At 41.3% G+C, this 17,883-nt stretch overlaps 1 protein-coding gene across 2 annotated transcripts in view; it reads right to left on the minus strand.

Annotated features, from left to right (window-relative positions):
- Positions 1-17,883, minus strand: part of STAC (SH3 and cysteine rich domain) — a 74,004-nt gene that overhangs the window by 27,435 nt on the left and 28,686 nt on the right. For both annotated transcript variants that reach the window (XM_069809706.1, XM_069809715.1), the window contains exon 3: positions 326-426. In XM_069809706.1, coding sequence (XP_069665807.1) covers positions 326-426 — 101 coding nt within the window. The remainder of the gene's footprint in view (positions 1-325; positions 427-17,883) is intronic.

Consider the following 17,883-nt stretch of genomic DNA (forward strand, 5'->3'; position numbering starts at 1 on the left):
GAGACTTACACTACAGCAAGCACAGTTTAAATCAAGGGAATTAATTTTATTATTTAGCTAAATTTGGATTATGTAACTGTATTTTCACATCCACAAAGCAGACCAGATTTGTGCTTCATTTTTGTTCAGGTTTTTGTGTGGTGGCAGTAGCCCAAATTGATAATATGACCTGGCTTTACTTTTCCCGCCTCAGTAAAATGACCTGGTGTCAGTTTTGCTAATGCACCAGCTAAATGCCAGCCTGTGGGTCAGGCACACAAAGCAAGTGGCTCCAGCACAAGCTGGTGCCTCCCACTGCACTTGCAGCCCTGAGCTGCTCACTTACCAGCTTGCCCATGCAACGCTGTTGTCCAATACTGTCTGCACACTTGTGGTGGATGCTCATCTTACAAGCCTTACAGCGCAGGCCATGCTTAGCATTTGTCCCTGTGAAATGCACGGAAATGATTTAATTAGACAAAATCAATAGTTTCCATGCATTTAATGAATGACCTGAAAGAACTGATGGGGAGGTCGGTTGCAGCAGAGTAAATATTGACAGTGTTCTTCGCCTTGCCTACTTTTTTCGTATACATTTATACATGCACTTTCTTTACAGCCTCTCCATTTTAGGCATTTCTCCCTGAGGTTCTTTCCTAGGCTATTGCTGCCTTTAGATATATGTTGGATTATGCTCTGTTGTATGATAGTCTTATCAGTGATGTCTCTGCCTCATCAACATCAAGCAAAATCCCTTTGCTACTCTGAAAGGGCTTGGCATGGGAGCCGTGCATGGCTGAGGAAGCCACTGAAGGAACACCCAGGCTCTGGAGCTGCCCTGGGGAGGCAGGCCATCAGCGGAGGGCCAGGTTTTGCAAGTGAGAGATAGCTCCATGGGTGCGTGAGAGGGCAAAGCCAGCTCCCTTACCATTGCCCACCCATGCGCCGAGGGACTGCTGCTCTCACCTCCTTGAGCCGGTGCTCAGAGGGTGCAGAAAGGGCTCCTTGCACATCTCTGAGCGGGGCAGTGAGGATGCCATGGGTCTGACCTTGCTCTCCATCACTGGCAGTGGAAAAGTTCAGTGCTGCTGGTAGGGGAGCTCTGGGAGAAAATATGCCTTACAGAAGCGGACTTCTCCCATTTGGGCAACAGTAGTTCTGCATTATCTTCAGTGTGGACCTACTCTTAAATGACAGAGCCAAGCCTGTTTGCTTTGAGGCAGGAACAGCCACTCTTACTCATACACCCATAAGACTTCCTAAACTATGCAGAAGCAGTTAAGCTGCAGCAACTCTTTTATCCCCACAGGACTTTAAAAATGGAATGAGTAAACAACATGTCAGTTAATTATCATCTACTGTGAGAGTGAGTAAGAAACAAGGTAGTGAAAGACCACCCCAAAACTCTTGACATTTTAACCGGCTGTCATTAGTCAGACATTATAGGAATATTAGTCAGAAGAATCCTGCATCTGAAAGTACTCATGTAGCTCTTGGTTATTTGAGTACTCAACGCCATGTACATGCTGCTGACTTCATTCAGTGAAATGCTACGTCTGAAAAAAACACTTCAGGGAAGGGCTTATCAAGTCAGTGACAAAACACAAGCCTTGACAGGACCGCTTTCAGGGGACGAGGTCCCTGAAGTGGCCACTTTCAAGCCAGATAGAGGCAGGAGGAGCCAGGGGTGGTTGCAGTGAGCCAGGCTCAGACCTTTCACTTGTGCGCTTCCTGCAGGACAGGGAACCAACATCCTCCCTGCCTTCCTACTGAGACTGCTGGAGAGATGGGGAGTGAATAGGATTGAGTGTGGGGTGCACCCCGGGGACTCCCATGGAGTGGGGTCAGCGCCTGCTCCCTGCTTGTTGCCTGCCTACGTCCTCTCAGCTGAGCCGATGCACAGTGCCTCACTGCTCGGGTACGTGCAGACGTCTAGTCTCATTCCTGGGGTCTTCTTTCCTAGTAAACACAGGATTTACTAGAAGAACACATCCCTGGGTTTTTTTTGGTTTTTTTTTTTCTGCATGGTTGCACTTGGATCACTGTGCTGTGAGGATTTTTTCAGTTATAGTTTCTTTTCAATAACACATGCTCAAACCAATATTGACTTCTGTGGCTTTGTGCTTTTATTGCTGATGATGAAATGCTAAATCACCCTTCCTAATGGTTAGCAACTGACACTGTGAGAAAACAGGAAGGAGGATGGAATGAAAAAAAGGAAAATGACATCATACTTTGCCTATGCAACATGTATTTTCGAGTCAGTGCTTACACTGGGTCTAATTCTCCTCTCACGCTGGTCTGTACTGGCATAACTCTTACCTGCTTTACCAAGTTGCTCCTGAGATCCAGCTGAAAAGGTAGCTGGTCTCACAGTCCTTTCTGCTGGCTGTGTTACGCTCTTCCAGCCATTTTAGTGTTAACATTACAAGGTGGATATTGGTCCTTAACATGTTATGACCATGTGATCACAGAAGATACACAATTGTCAATACAACGGTGCATTCAAATGATGTGCAAAATGAATGCAAAGTATCTGTGCTACTTTCAAAAATCAAAACCCAGCTTCTTCAGAACAGAAGTCTGTGGTCATGTGAAAATGAATATGACAATAAATTACAAAACAGCAACACTATTTCTATTGCTGAATGCCATTTGTTACCTGTGTGTAGGTAAGTAGTGGCTTCAAGGAGAGGAAAAGTATTTCAGTCACACAGTTGAGTCTACAAGAAGTCTTTGTAAATCAAAATGAAATTCCCTATAACTACCAAAAGTTTCAATCTTTAATTCATTGTCATTTCTAACTACCTGGTTTACTGTGGGACTAGGCAGCTTGGAAATAATTTGTATGTATCTCCCTGCCTCTCACTCAGGAATAACTAAAGGGCTTAAAGAAGCAGCATTTATTCTGTATTTACACTTAACTACTGTATCTCAAGCTCTGAAAAAGGCATTTCTACAAGCCACGTTTTCTTTTTTCCCCAGGATTTCTTCTTCCTCAGTTTCTAATCTCCATCACACTAAATCAAACCTCCGCAGAGAATCATGGCTAAGCTATTTCAAAACTGTGTGCCAGAGATCAGACAACTACATATCAGCAACATATCTGACCCAAAAGCTCCCAAGATTCAGAACTGAGGCACAGCCACAGCTCACGTTATGGAGAATGGATCCACATTCAGTACAGGTGTAAATGAGACCAGGGTTTGACCCGCTGCATCAGTTTTTGGGCTCCCATGTAAGCAAGCCCGTTGACTTTACAGTTGCCTGAATAGGGCTGGTTTTGGAAGGCATCCTGGTAGTTTGAAATGGGGAAAAAGCAGGCAGAACATGGATCTTGCAAACAAGTTATGTAAAGCTGAGTGAGTATGGTCAGAGTCCTACAGTCATGCTGGTATAAGAGAGGTATTTCATTATGCCTAAAGTAGTGGCACAGGATATAGCAATGTGTTGAAACATTATTTGCCAATAAATTCCCCCAGAGAGCATAAGAAAGCTAGGAATTTGGTGTGAACATACATTAAATAGTAGGAAATAAGTGGTATTAATGACTAAAAGTAAAAAATGATGATGACAACAATAATAGCAATAACAGTAATAACACCACCACCACAATAGGACAGACTGTTTGAGGGGAATCAGTATCATTTCACTTATCTGCCATAGGGTACCAGGGCTTGTTTGAAGTTGAAAGCCTCTCTGGTATGCTTATTCTGACTGGGTTAATCTTCCTGTAGACTGAAGCATGGGAAGGGGAAGAGTAAGGAGATAGTTCATATTTGAGATGGCCACTGCAGTGTCTGGAGAGGGGAGTGTTCCTGCAGAAGCAGTGAGGTCTGGGATAATAAAACACTCTCCTCAGGGACTTCTGCCGAACATACTCTGATGACCTGCAAGCCTGACCATCACTGTCTTGTTTGCTTCCTGCCCCTCTAAATAGCTGTCAGCCTGATTGCAGCCTACCATTTATTCCCAGTAGCAGATATTCCCCTATGCCAACCTCAAAGCACAGCTGGAAACTACTGGTATAAAGTACTCTTAGCTCACCTGGAATCATTTCAATTTGTGGTGGATCAGAAATAGAGGAACTAAACGCTTAGCAACTAAGCTAAAGTTGGAGTACCCTATCTACTTTTTTCTCTGTTTTTTTGTTCAAAGGGGGAGTAGGCCAACAGCTTTGGTGGACTCTTTGTTACTACCTTCAAAAAGTAATCATCCCTCTCACGCTCTTCTCCAAAGACCCTTACTAAGGTTACTTACTTAATCTGTTAAATGCTGAGCATGCCAGAACAAAGGTTCTGCTCATTCACTTTTTGATTGCAATCTAGGGATGTGATTATCACTATTTTTATGCAAGGCATGCTACTTCATTCACTGAACAGGGAGGTCAGTGTTCAATGAATGGGCAGCCCTATTCAATACTTCTTTTTTACTTTCATTGGACAGTGTGTGTCCTTAAGCATCATCTCTTGAGTACCATAGTAGCCTAATTCCAAATACAAGGGGATTAATAGCCTCATGGACTTTACTATGGGCTCACTATCTTTGCCTCTTTATGCCCTGTGATATGAGTACGTTTGCCAAAACTTGGATGGGATGGCTCCCATTTGAGGGACTAATGGGTAAAACTGTCAGAGCTGTTACTAATACAGCACTGTTTGGCCCAGATGCTGGCATTTGAGTTGTAAAAATTGCAAGCTGCTAAAACTGGGTGTTTAGAATGGAAAGTATTGGACATGTTTAGCTGACTCGTAGTGTCCATAAACAAAACATAACTGTCAATGTATATGTCAAATTCATATAGGAAAAAACCACTCACACATACATTTGCACATTCGTCCTCTATGTCCTATGTACTAATGTATCTATTAATTATCTCATAGTCTGTAAAGGCTAGTATGCCTTTTGCAAATGAAAAGCCGAAACAGACAAAAGAATCAGTGTTTCACTGGAAGCAAATGAGGAAATTTCATGTCAGGTTACCTGAGTAGCTCTTAAATTTACAAATGAGGTTCTGCCACAGTCATTTTCTTCAGATACCAGCTAATGCATCCAGACACTCGGCACTGGAAGGACGCATTGTTTTGAGAAGCAGGTCATGTTTAATAACACCTTGCTAGAAATACTCTATGACTGGGTCAGCTCCCACTTGAATATCTAAACCAGTGGCTAGGTCTTCCAGAACAGCTACAGAAAATTAAATCTTAAACTGTTCTGATAATCTGACCTTAAATACTACCAAAAGGACACACTGCATCACTTTTGTAAATCTAAGCCTTTTTTGAAGGAAGCATAAATGGAAACAGAACTCCTCAGTATAGGTGTATGGAAAGATCTGGAGGCAGAGACAGAGGAGACAGGGCAGAATTTTATTCCAAGTCTTTATGTCTGTCTCTCCTACAAAAGTAATTTTGTAACTACTCTGCATTTCAGGAAAGTGACATTTATCCTAAGGAATGCAAATGAGAATTATGTTTATCACACACATGCGAGGGGAACCTTTATCATCCTCTTGGCCAGCACAGCTATGGCCACAGCACTGTTGGCTGAAGCTTTTTGCCTGTTGTTTCAAGACTCAACATAAGATTAATAGCTATAAAGGGAGAACAAGCCCTACAGCCTGGAGAAATTTGAAAGAAAACCGCAAATGTTGGTAACAACATGACGTTATGCTGACTGTATAAAGATAACTATACTAGGCACTTATGCGAAAGTTTAAAAAAAAAAAGAGAGGATAAAAAGATTCAGGTCTATAAAAGAGAGAAAGAAGAAGGGAAAGAGACACAGAGAGATTCTCACCTCCAGCTAATCCAGCTATGATCCAACCACAATTTTTTATTGTTCCAGCTGAGAGGAACATGTCAGTCAGAAATTGTTTTGATTTTAAAATTTCATAAATAAATACATTTGAAATTACATATTTTCCATAGAACTTCAACTTCTGCTGTGGGAGGCTGATAAAAATAATGAGTGCCTTGCCCCTTTCTGCCCAAGCGCATTTGCAATTGTCACCAGAAAGTTGTCTCTGTGCCAGATTTTATGGGAAACGAGAATTTTAAGCAAGCTAGGACAGTATTGTAGCAGTGAAGGGCTTAGGATGTCACCTTAGAAGGAGAAAGAAAAGTCCCTGAAATGGCACTGGTGCACCTGCAGTTGTCTCTAAGCCTTTGCGCAACCTCCTCTCCCACCCCCTTCTTCTTTTTTAATTGTTTTTGCATAAAAGCTCTGATGCTGAAAGGGAGACTGTTTTTAAAAATCCCCCTATGGCTACTTCTCACCCCTGTGGCTGGCTGCTGCTGGACAAACACTCACCCTCCTCCTTCCTCTGCTCCTCCTCAGTTGAGAGCTGTGGGTAGATGAGAACAACACTTTCTACGCAGGACATCCACACCTTGAAAGTTAAAAATCTTGAGCTCAATCCCCCCCAAATCATTAGGTTTGTAACGATGAGTTGGGCATCCCTTTGCTTGCCCTTCCTTGGCCTTCAGCCTCCTCGAGTGCCTCCTGCCACCTCAGGAACTGCCCACTTTCTCTGCCTTAATACTTGGCACCCCTCTGATGCTTTTTCTTAACTGATGCTTGGACCCCATCGCCTGCCCCAGCTGACACTGTGGAGAGGACAGAGGCGCAGATCCTCAACTGGTCATCAGGCGAGCTATAGATCAAAGCCTGAACCCAGATTTCCCCAGCCACCCTAAACGGCCGACCGCTGGAAGTCATTGCCATCCGATGCCTGACTGATAATTCAAGTTGATGGATGCACGGTTGCCAGGTGCGCTGACTGATACACTAATATTCACCTCACAATTAATGATCCTCCAATTGCACTCTCCACTGCTAAATACAGGACTGAATGGATTGTTCAAAAAAGTAATAAAAAGAGGACATAATAATTTTGGGGTCTGCTGTTTATTGCTCCTAACTGGCCCACAGATAAATGTATTGTGGCAGCTCTTGGCATTGTCATTTTGATGATTCAAAAGGATAATTTTTCCTTTTTAAGGAGATGAAATTGCACTTTATAGATACCCTTCTCTTTTGACGTGACTAGATAGTCTACACTCATTTGAAGACCATGGCAAAGGCATTCTATGCATGAGTAACAGATGTGTAGGATGAAAAAGTTCAAAACACACAGAGAAAAACAGGCAAAAATCTTATTTAGGCAATTTTTCATGAATAACGGCAGCATGGGATTGACTTCAAAGGTTTTACTCTTTAGTAAGGGGTTTTTTTTTGTGTTGGTTCTTTTTTTACAGTTAAATCTGCCAGTTCAAAATATGCAGAGTTGTGGGTAGGTTAGATCAGTAGCTCCTTGGGATGGGGGTACAGGGATGTCCAACAACATGTGGGAGCTAGAGGAGGAACCCTCTATTCAGGACCAAGCTGCTAGGTCTAGAGCTGACACCTTCACTGGTTGGAGTGTCCCATTCCCCTGAGTTCACCTTGTGTCAGTCTAAACCAAACGGGGTGTGGGGAGAAGCTGGGACTTGTATATTTATGTTCTGTAGAATAGGACTTGATATCCAACCATGCTACCTGTTCTGCCAAATCAATAAATTTTAGATTATATGTCACTGAGGTGTGGGTCTGTTTGAGTGCCTACCCCACCCGATTTCCTAACAATATCCAATGTTTAAATAGCAAGAAAAGTTGCCTTGCATGTAGGCAGGCTACAAAACAGCACATAAAATTAGAACTGACTTCCTAGTGACATAGTTTTCTTTAGAAACAACATGCTGAGAAAAAACTGAGGCAGTAATAGGCAGGTTTTTCTTCAAGGCTGTTACAGAGAAGAAAAATATCCCTGCTAAAATAAAGTCCTTTCTAACTTCATGGTTTTAAATCATACGTATCAGCAAGAGGAAATGCCTTTATTCCTCTTGCAAATCAACTCTGTACTCCTTGACAAAGAACTTCTGATTCTGCCAGACATTTTATTCTGTGGTTCAGGAACAATAAGACTTTCTTAAAATGCAAATAGGCCTTTCCTGCCTGTTGGTGCAAAAGTGATTCTCATTGTTGATGTCTGGTGATCAGAAGAGGACAAAACTCACTGCCGTATGCTGAAAAATTTGGCCACAAGAGGTTTTTTTGCAATGCACTTTTCACATATTCAGCAGCTTTGCTATAAATGTTTGTCCCTAAAAGGAAATATCCACCTCCGTACTTCTTAAAATATCATTTCAGGTTTTTGATCATCTAAATGTTAATTAAGATACTGGAACACCATGATAAATAAACTAACAGCTAGCTATTATCGAAAGAAAAAGTCCCAGTCCTCTAAAAACCAAACACAATAAATCATATTTAACTTTCTTTGCTCCAAACAAACTGACACTGGTATCTCAATATCTACTTTTCTAGACAATTTTCTTGACTGCTGAGCCTGTGGTTGTAGATCTTTGCACCAGGTTGCTTTGCTGAGAAGGAAAATAGCTCAAAGAAGATAGGCATAGGCTTGCCTATGGGAGGTGATGTTGAATGGCTCCAGAGATGATGATGGTACCAAAGCTGAACAGGACAAGGGAACATGGAGAAATTAAACCTGGTGTGGTATCCCAAAGGAGGATAACCAGAGATCAGTGGCTGATCTTGGTCTCAGTAATGTTAGTAAACACCGTGTGTTCAGTAACTCTTCTTGAGATGAAGATGATGAAAGTCAGATTTCAAACAAGATCTCCATGTTGGCAGGCTCAGGTTATTTGTACCTGTGTTCTTACATGCATTGGAATGAAAAGGCATCCAGTTACAGCCTTTTTTTGTGTGTTTTGAGACACTTTGAAAAAGCAGTTGAATTTTGTAGGGCCACTTATATGTGCCAAAACCTTGATCTTTCAAGGGCCTTGTACCATTATAGAGGAGTTGGAAAACAGAAAAACAGTATCTGAACAGAAACTATGCTGCAAAATGAAGAGCAGGGCTCTGGGCTTGCTTAAAATGTGGGAGAAGAGTTACAGAACAAAAGAACAGTCTGCCCTCAGCAAAGGGATTTAATATCATTTCTGGTCGGCTAATGGATTTTTAACATTGCCTGTTGCTTACAGAGCTCCATCATCAATGGGCTTGAAATGAGAGGCTGCTATGTGCCAGAAGATTAGGACAATCAATTAGGCCTATAAAAGGTTTAGTTAAAAAAACCCCACATCTGCTATGTAAATAGCCAGTTGCTTTCTGGCCTTCTGCTGTTTCAAACTTACTGAGGTTTTTGGCTCTTTCCTCCTGTAGTAAAAACACTCCCTCATCAGCGCAACCTCTTGTTGCTTCTGGTCTTTATTAGCACAGACTGACTGGCAGTGCCTGCAGCGATAGGCCTCACACACGAAATGCTGACATGCGACTTACCACAGCCACGATTCCTCTCCCACCCTCTTTTGCCCATTTCACAGTAGCTAATGATGGAGCTGGAAAGTGGAGCAACAGAAGATAACTACATGTGTCTCCACATAAATCTAGTGCATGGACATGATCTGGCCACACAGAGGCTTCTGCTCCAGGACTTCATTAGAAGCTACAGTGGCTTCATGATTTGCTCAAACTAGAGAAGATTCAGGGCACCACCGTAAGTAACTGAGCAGTTATACCAGTTTGGTGGCATTGGTTTTCAGGGAAGTTATTTTTACAGTTAGTCACAATGTGTTGCTTCTTTACAGAATTTTACAATCACATCTTATACCAAAGTGTTTCAGTTTCTTCTTGACAGCAGTTTTGAAAACAAAAAATGAAATGGTAAATGTGGAAAAACATTCAAATGAAACCTTTCAACCCAAGTGCAAGGTTTTAAAATTTCTTTTTTTTCCAGAAATATTTACTGATTTCAGTGAAATCACACAAGTTAGGCAGAAAACCACTTTCATTTACTACTGTCATCTGCTCAAAGAGGCAATCTCAGCCTTCATTGTTACAACCCGACACATAGTAGTACTGGCCTAAAGCACAGCTACAAGTATACTTCCCTGTGGCATCAATTACAGTTTAAATGAATTACAAAAAAGAAAAAAACTTCTCTCAAATGATTGTACAGAAGTTTCCGCAGCTTAGCAATGCAAAAATATTATTACTTGCCTGGGAGTCAATCCAGGGAGCAAAAAAATATGGATGTTAAGCTGAGATTTTACTTTATTTCTAAATATTTAAATCATTAAACCAAAAATACCCCAAATCTGCTCTCTAAGATTTTGTCTATCAACAGGAATAATCCAGCACATCACTCGTAAACTGTCCATGGTTAGAAAGTATTTGCATTATCTGAATTCACCCTGGATTCAAGTAGGAATAAGACAAGCCAACTCAAGCCATAGCTTTTCTCATCTACACATGTGGTTTGCACCAGCATGACTATGTGGTTTGTTGTCCAAAAACCTTGATTAATGTTGACTATAATTGTGTTACTGCTATTAGAAATAAAGAAACCCATAGGGTAGCAATAGGCTTGGTAGCTACAGCTGTCTGGCCTGTACAATGATATAACCTATAACAAAAGTCAAGCAAAATCCATCACATAATCTTGGTTTTAGCAAAATGATTTCCAGCGCAACTGGAGCTGTTGGTGGGAAGTCACTGAAGGCATGATTTGGAGGGGAGGGGAGATCTGGAAGGGAGGGGAGCAAAAAAAAAAAGATCAGTGTCTCAGAGGCACTGGAATGTAGCTGGATCTCACAGAGAGCTGGGTCAAACACATGTATTCAGATTTAGGAGCTGACATAGGCAAAAAGAGCTGAAATTGTGAACACAAACAGGCAGCAGGTAACTGTGTGTATATGCATGGGTGAATGTCCCTGAACTGCTCAGACAGGAGCCTGCTATTTCTAAGCTACAAATGGTACAGGCTGCTTGGAAATGTTGATAACACTTTGACTAAACAAAAGGGATGTATCACAAATCTTCCAATTAATAAAGAGACAGGAGACCAACCCACTAGTTAGGGGGCTGATCACACGCTGTTCTTATGCACATACACTATTTAGACTGGAGGAACTGCGATCTTGGTTTCCAGAAAGAAGATCTGGTGCCAAGACATGGGTTCCTGAAAGGAAGAAGTGGTCTCAGAAAGAAGGGGGCCCAGAAGGAAGGTGGTGAAGACCCTGACCTCGGGAGAACTCTGGGAAATGGGGGAAGATCCTGGAGATGAGGAAGCCATGGACATCAATGCCGGGGGATGCCCATGGACCCTGGCCAGTGGTGCTTGACACCAGTAACTGCAAGCAGCATCACAGCAGGAACTGACATGACTTTCTGCCCAACCTTCCCAGGTAAGCAGGAATCTCCCTGCAGGGAAAGGGAGACCTAGGGAATGAAATGCTGGCGGGGAGGGAGGGAGGGAGTGAATGAGTGTGAGAAAGAATAAGTAGGGTAAAAGCAGTAATGTCACTGATTCCTCAGTAAAACCTGTTATCCAGATCCTCTCCACACTGGCATTTATGCTGTCTCACCCTTGACAAAAGCTCAGCTTAATTTTTGATTCTTTGGTTAAGAAACAGCCTAAATTTCCAGATAGGGTATTTTGAAAGAGCATCTGTGAGAGATATACCCAAATCCCATCAATATCTTAAGTGTTGAACTTTCTGTTGCTCTTCAGAAGAATCTCTGTGTCAGCTAACAAAGCGTTTGTTGCCCTTGGAGAACACCACTAAGCAGTTAAGTCTGCCAGAGCATGTCATCAGCTTGTTATGGAAAACAGGCGCTCATCAGAGGCTATTGCTTACCTGCTGCTCTCCAAGAGAAAACATCCTGTGTCCTCCCTTCTGATGACATTTGAGACCTGTCATACTCAGTGGCTGTTTATCCCATTGTTCTGGTTTTGGCTGGGATAGAGTTAATTTTCTTCACAGTAGCTGGTAAGGGGCTATGTTTTGGATTTGTGCTGGAAACAGTGTTATCACAGGGATGTTTTAGCTATTGCTGGGCAGTGCTTGCACAGAGTCAAGGCCTTTGCTTCTCACACCACCCTGACAGCAAGTAGGCTGGGGGGGGGGGGCACAAGGAGTTGGGAGGGGACACAGCTGGTACAGCTGACCCCAACTGACCAAAGGGATATTCCAGACCATATGACGTCATGCTCAGCAATAAAACTAGGGGAAAGTTTGGCAGGGGGGCCACTGCTTGGGGACTGGCTGGGCATCAGTTTGGTGGTGGTGAGCAATTATTTTCACTTGCATCATTTGCCTTTCTTGGGTTTTATTTCTCTCTGTTATTTTCATTTTCATTACATTTATTATTATTATTATTATTATATTTTATTTCAATTATTAAACTGTTTTTATCTCAACCCACGAGTTTTCTCACTTTTACCCTTCCAATTCTCTCCCCCATCCCACTGCTGGGGAGTGAGCGAGCAGCTGTGTGGTACTTAGTTGCCAGTTGGGGTTAAACCATGATACCTATCCAGAGATTATTAATGGAAAATGGACTTCCATGCTCAGCTGTGTTGAGGGACTAGATCTAGCAAAACAGACCAAGCGCCTTGGTGTAACCTTTTCATATTTGCTAGCTGTAACAAACACTGCAAGACAGAAAACATCTCACCTTGCAGCTGTAAACAGATGTGCAAATGAACCCCTGATGATGCCAATACGCTGTGCCTGGGCTTACAGAGGAAGGCAAAGTGGTGGAACAAAATGAAGCTGCACATAGCAGCCTCTCAGTTCAAGCCCATTGATGACAGAGCTCTGTAAGCAACCAGCAATGTTAAAAATTCATCCCCATGCCTCACAAAAAAAGACCTGGGGCAGCACAAAGCCTGTCTGGAGAGTTTCAGGTGCCACAGATCTTCAGATATGAAAAATTGCTACACTTCTGAGAGGTGCAGCTAGAAAAACAGGCAATATAAGCACTGCAAATACAAGTCCCCTCATCAATACACCCAATCCTCATTTGGAGGGATCTTCCTGTGCAGTAAATCTACAGCCTTTCTTTTGTGATTGCCGAGGAAGGCAATCAGGAACATGCTGACTGTGATGTTATAGTTCACACTGGCTCAGGGATTATACCAGCCATATGCCATTTCCTCTCTTGGCTGGGAAAGTGGAATTGTTGTGGGAAGAAGACATAGCCACCTTTTTTTTTCTTTTCTTGCTTGCTTGCTTCCAACCCTTCTATTAAGCAGGAAATAATCTAGTGGTCAAACAAAATGTTTCAAGATTTTCCAAGATCGCTGCTTGCATGTTATAAAGGAAACTACAATGTAATCACAATTTTCAACTGCAGAGCATGTCTTCAGAATTAGAAGTCAAGGAGGGGATCCATGTATGTGCAGCATCCTTCGGAATGTAAGATAAACTTAAGTCAAAGAGGAAAAAAGTTATAGATTGTGTATACCTGGAAAACTAAAATTTAGGCAGTTTAGAGAAGATAATTGCTAAAGTTGCATTTACTTGCATTCATATTACCAAAGCAGAAAGATCATGCAATGCTTCATGTGAGCCACAAGGATCATTGCTCTCTGAGACATCCTTCTATATTAAGGACAGCAACAAGCAACTGTGGGTAGGCATTTTACTCTACAGGATGGCAATGCTCTATTTTTTGCAAAAGCATTTCTGCTAATTGCCTCATTTTATGGCCTCTGCAACTCATAGTAAGGTGACGCTCCTAATAATTTCCCTTCTTGATGATGCTTTTGTCAGCTATGTGGCAATGTAATTATCCATGTAACAGTGATACTCTGGTAGACAAAGACTCTAAGTAGAAAAACAATGTTTTTACTGGAAGGTCAGCTTCAAAGAAGATGCCTTTAATTTCCTTATCTGAAAACACCCAATATCTCATATGAGCTCAGGAAAAGTAGATAGCAGGACATAAAAAAAAGAAATCATGTATTCTGCTTCATCCCTAGGTCTTTAACAAACCTTAAGCTTACCCTTATGTTCTTCACTAGGGCTGATCTCAGGAACAATGACCGCTACTGATTAGGGTGTTTAGTGTTTTTCAAAGTAGTTTTTGGTCAAAAATCATCTTGGCTAACATCATGTTAAAATACTGGTTGTAAATGGGCTGGAAATTTTTATTGTTTTCCATCTAATTAGGCAGCAAATGTTGGTCAATATCTTTAAAGTCTCTTTTCACTGAGGATTAACTGCAGTTTCATATTAATAGCAATTTCCCCAAAATTACAGTGAGCTTGAAAATTATCTAGTAACAAATGTGAAACATGCTTGATGCTGTTCAAGGACAAATTAGAATTTAAAATATATTTCCACCCTCTTTTTGCAGCTAAGCAGTTCCTGATTATCCAATTTACTGATAACATTCTTGCCTCATCTCAGAGGAGGAAGCCCTCCCAGAGGATAAATAGACTAAATATTTGCTTTTCAATATTTGCTTTACAGTATGTTAAACTCTTTGTCACCAATGAAAAATATTAATTTAATGCAGGGATAATGTGTGGCTCTCTGTAGCTACTTTACAAACATGGGGCTGTATGAATTGGGTACTTTTTGTCATGCTTATTAAAAATAGAAGACGTACTAATGGAGCACACCTAAACTGTGTGTACCATACGTGTTTCAGCCTCTTTCCATCTGTTCATCCCCACTTTATGTATTTTAATAGACAAACTATCCACTTTCTAGAAATTTTGCAGAGTCCAGATGACATTATCTATACCTGACTAGTCCATAACTAAGTTAACTGCATACTGTACAGTTTGATTAATGTGGTGCTTAACTTCATATTTCCAGAAGGCTTTTGTTTAGCTCTTCTTACAGGCCTCCTCTCAAAAGTGGCAAGGTCTATGCTTATGGAGAGTTATTAACTCAAGAAAGATATCATAGGAGAAACCAGGTTCAATTTCAAGCTAACAGATATGTTAAAATTATTATTTTGCATCATTTTTTTTGCAGATGTATGTTAAAAAATACAATGTTTTTGTTTGCCCTAAACCCTAGCACAGCAGGTCAGAGAGGACCAAAGTAATTCTGACACAACGATTCTCAAAAGTGCTAGAGGATTTAGGTGCCCAGAGCCATTCAGCATCAATTGGAGCGAGAACCTAAGTCTCCTAAATCCAGGAGTGGATTTACTGGAGGGAAGAAGGAGGGAGAGACAGGGACTTTAGGCTATTTAATAACATACGGGATGGCACCTGGTACCGGTCACAGACAAGGTTACACAATTGCTCCTTTGCCTCACAATCAAAACCAAAGGAGGCTGAATTCAGCTGCTTTTGAAAACCTCTTTCCACAAGGAAACTCTTTGCCCTCTTGCATTAATAATAAACACCATTCACACACACACACACACACACACACTATTTTATACTGTAATAGTCTATCATCTGGAAAATAGATCTAGGAAGGCTCAGCTGTGACAGCACAAGCCCTTTGGAGAGGTGGACACGAAACCACCTCCACAAGCTGCGCCAGAGGCATCTCCTCCTCACTGGCAGCTCTTTACCCTTCTCTACAGGGGAAACCTCCCATGTTGATGCAGTGGCAACATGAATCTCTTCCCCCAAGGTCATCTGGGGGAGTGGAGGGCAGGGTGAACGCTGAATGAATAACATTATTTTTTCTTTTATCCTGCAAGAAAATCCTCAGTAAATAAAAAAGCTTTCTTTTTCTTTTTTTCTTTTTTTTTTTTTTTTGTTTTGTGTTAAGACTCTGGAGGAGTGCTCCAAACTACCATAGCCTTGGAAACATAGCTTCAGTTACAGTCACGCTTCCCAGGAGTACTTCTACTTTGTCTAACTGCCAAGCGGAGGTGATCAACCTGTGACTGTTTATTGCATCCTTGTCTACCTGGATAATGCCGAATAAAGGCAGGCTTGGATCAAACCAGAATGCCTACTTAACGAAGTGAGGCAGCAAGCTTAAAAAAAGTCAAGAATAATCTTTATGAGGGAGCTGATCAGACTGGAGGCAAAAAGCACTGTGTCATAGTTCCTGTGAAATTTTGCTATATTTAATAAACATCCACATAAATTACAGTTATATAAACCCTTCTTCAAACTATGGAGTTTTTCCATTACTTATTAGTTGCAGTTACCGATAGTCTAAGAGAAGATGTTCTGATGTAGTGACTAACAAAAAGGGGGGCCATAGCTCCAATCCAGATCTCTTTCTTTCCTTCATTCCTCTGCATTTGAAAATCTGGGCCAGTTTAACAACTTTGAGCCTAGCTTTATGGACGATGTTGCATTACAGCTTTGGGGATAAAAGAGGTTGAAAGTTCTAGTAGCCACAGTAGCACAGTGAAATAAAGAAATACAGGCTGTTTTTAAATGATGTGGCCAGAAAGAATTATTCATGGCACTTTGTTGGTTGTTTGAAACTCCAGAATGACTGGCTAAACCAGAACAGGCGGTGATAGGAGAGAGTCAATACTGAAAGGATAGCACAATTTCACTGCTTAAGCACTGCTGATTAGTAGACTGGAAGTAAACTGTGCTAGGGGTTTATTTTAGGTTTTATCTTTTTGCTTGCTTGTTTGTTTTCTACAGGTTTCTCCGATTGCAACCTAGTTAGTTCCCTGAGAAGGCAGGTACTGAGTTATTTACCTCCAGAGCTGCAAAGGTCTGGAGAATCTGCATCCAAACCAGAAACTCAATTGCCCTGAGACCAACTATAAATGCATATATCTCAGGTACCTAAGCCAGTAATGGCATGATCCAGAAGGACCTGTTTTTGACGATTATTGGACATTGCAGACCACAATTTTGTCTGGCCTTTCTGAAAGTTTGTAGCCCTCTAGTGTGTCTTTCCAGGCAAAGAAACCCCAAAAGGTATGTCAATAGAACAGGTGGTTTGTCAAAATTCTGTGTCAGAGTTAAGGTTAAGTATGGAATGAAACTGCTAAGTACACTTTTGAAACACAAAGAAACACACAACGATGTTGTTATAAATGAGCAGCTATTTCTTTAAAACACAGCTTTAAAGGTCTGACTTTAAAGTCAGCTATTTTTAAAAGCAAAGCAGCTTACATTTTGCTACACTACTTCTATTTGACTTACATGGGAATACATTAATTGCATGTAATATGCTTGGAATGTGTGGAAAAAAACATTTTTTCCATGTGAGTCAGCACAGGAAATGAACTGCAAATGAGTAAAATGTTGAGAAGTCTACGGATGGAGTTTTTTTAAAAATACACAATGTTTTTCAAGAGTTGAGTACTGACATCATGTTTTCTTCAAGAGTAAAGTATCACAGAGATGACTGATGATACACCAGAGACTGATGAAGAGCAAGAACTTGCTTCTGATCAGCATAGTTTAAGACTCTAACCTGATGCAACATTAATTTAATAGTTTCTATCTTTGCTGGTGCCACGCAGTTTTGCCTCCCCTTATTGGAAATTGCCAAAGCTTACCACATCCTTGCTAAACACAGAAAATGGTAGATAACACAAAGCAAACTCAGAGATGTTCTGACTTGATTTTCTTTTCACAGTGATTTAAAATAAACAAACCAGTGTCTTCTAAATAATCATCTAGTGATACCTTCCACAAGATACTTTGATTTTCAGAATACTACTACTAAGTACAGCAAATGAAAGGGTTTCTAGGAGTCATACTGTGAGAAGATGTTCATGGGTGGATATATTTAGGAAAATACGTAACCCACCATGGAGCTGAAAACTCACTCCTATACTAACCAACATTTGGAGGTCACAGCAGCAGAACAGTGAGCGGCAGAAAGGAGTGCAGAGTCTGCTCCAACATACTATTGATTTGCTCTGAAATTACGTGAATTATTACTGTTGACTTCAGTATAAGAACTGATGATTGCATTGGAGTACTTGATGCTGCAAGAAGGCCCTATCAATGTAAAATGCATCCTCCATGCTCTCCTCAGAGCTCCCTTGAATCTGAAATTTTCTCCCTTTTTTCATTTGGCAGAAAACTACTGCTTCTATATAAAATTTTCCTTCTGCTTACCGAGATGGAACTTTAGCCCCAGTCTAGTA

The sequence above is a fragment of the Haliaeetus albicilla genome, chromosome 2 (assembly GCF_947461875.1).
Source record: "Haliaeetus albicilla chromosome 2, bHalAlb1.1, whole genome shotgun sequence".
Lineage (NCBI taxonomy): Eukaryota > Metazoa > Chordata > Aves > Accipitriformes > Accipitridae > Haliaeetus > Haliaeetus albicilla.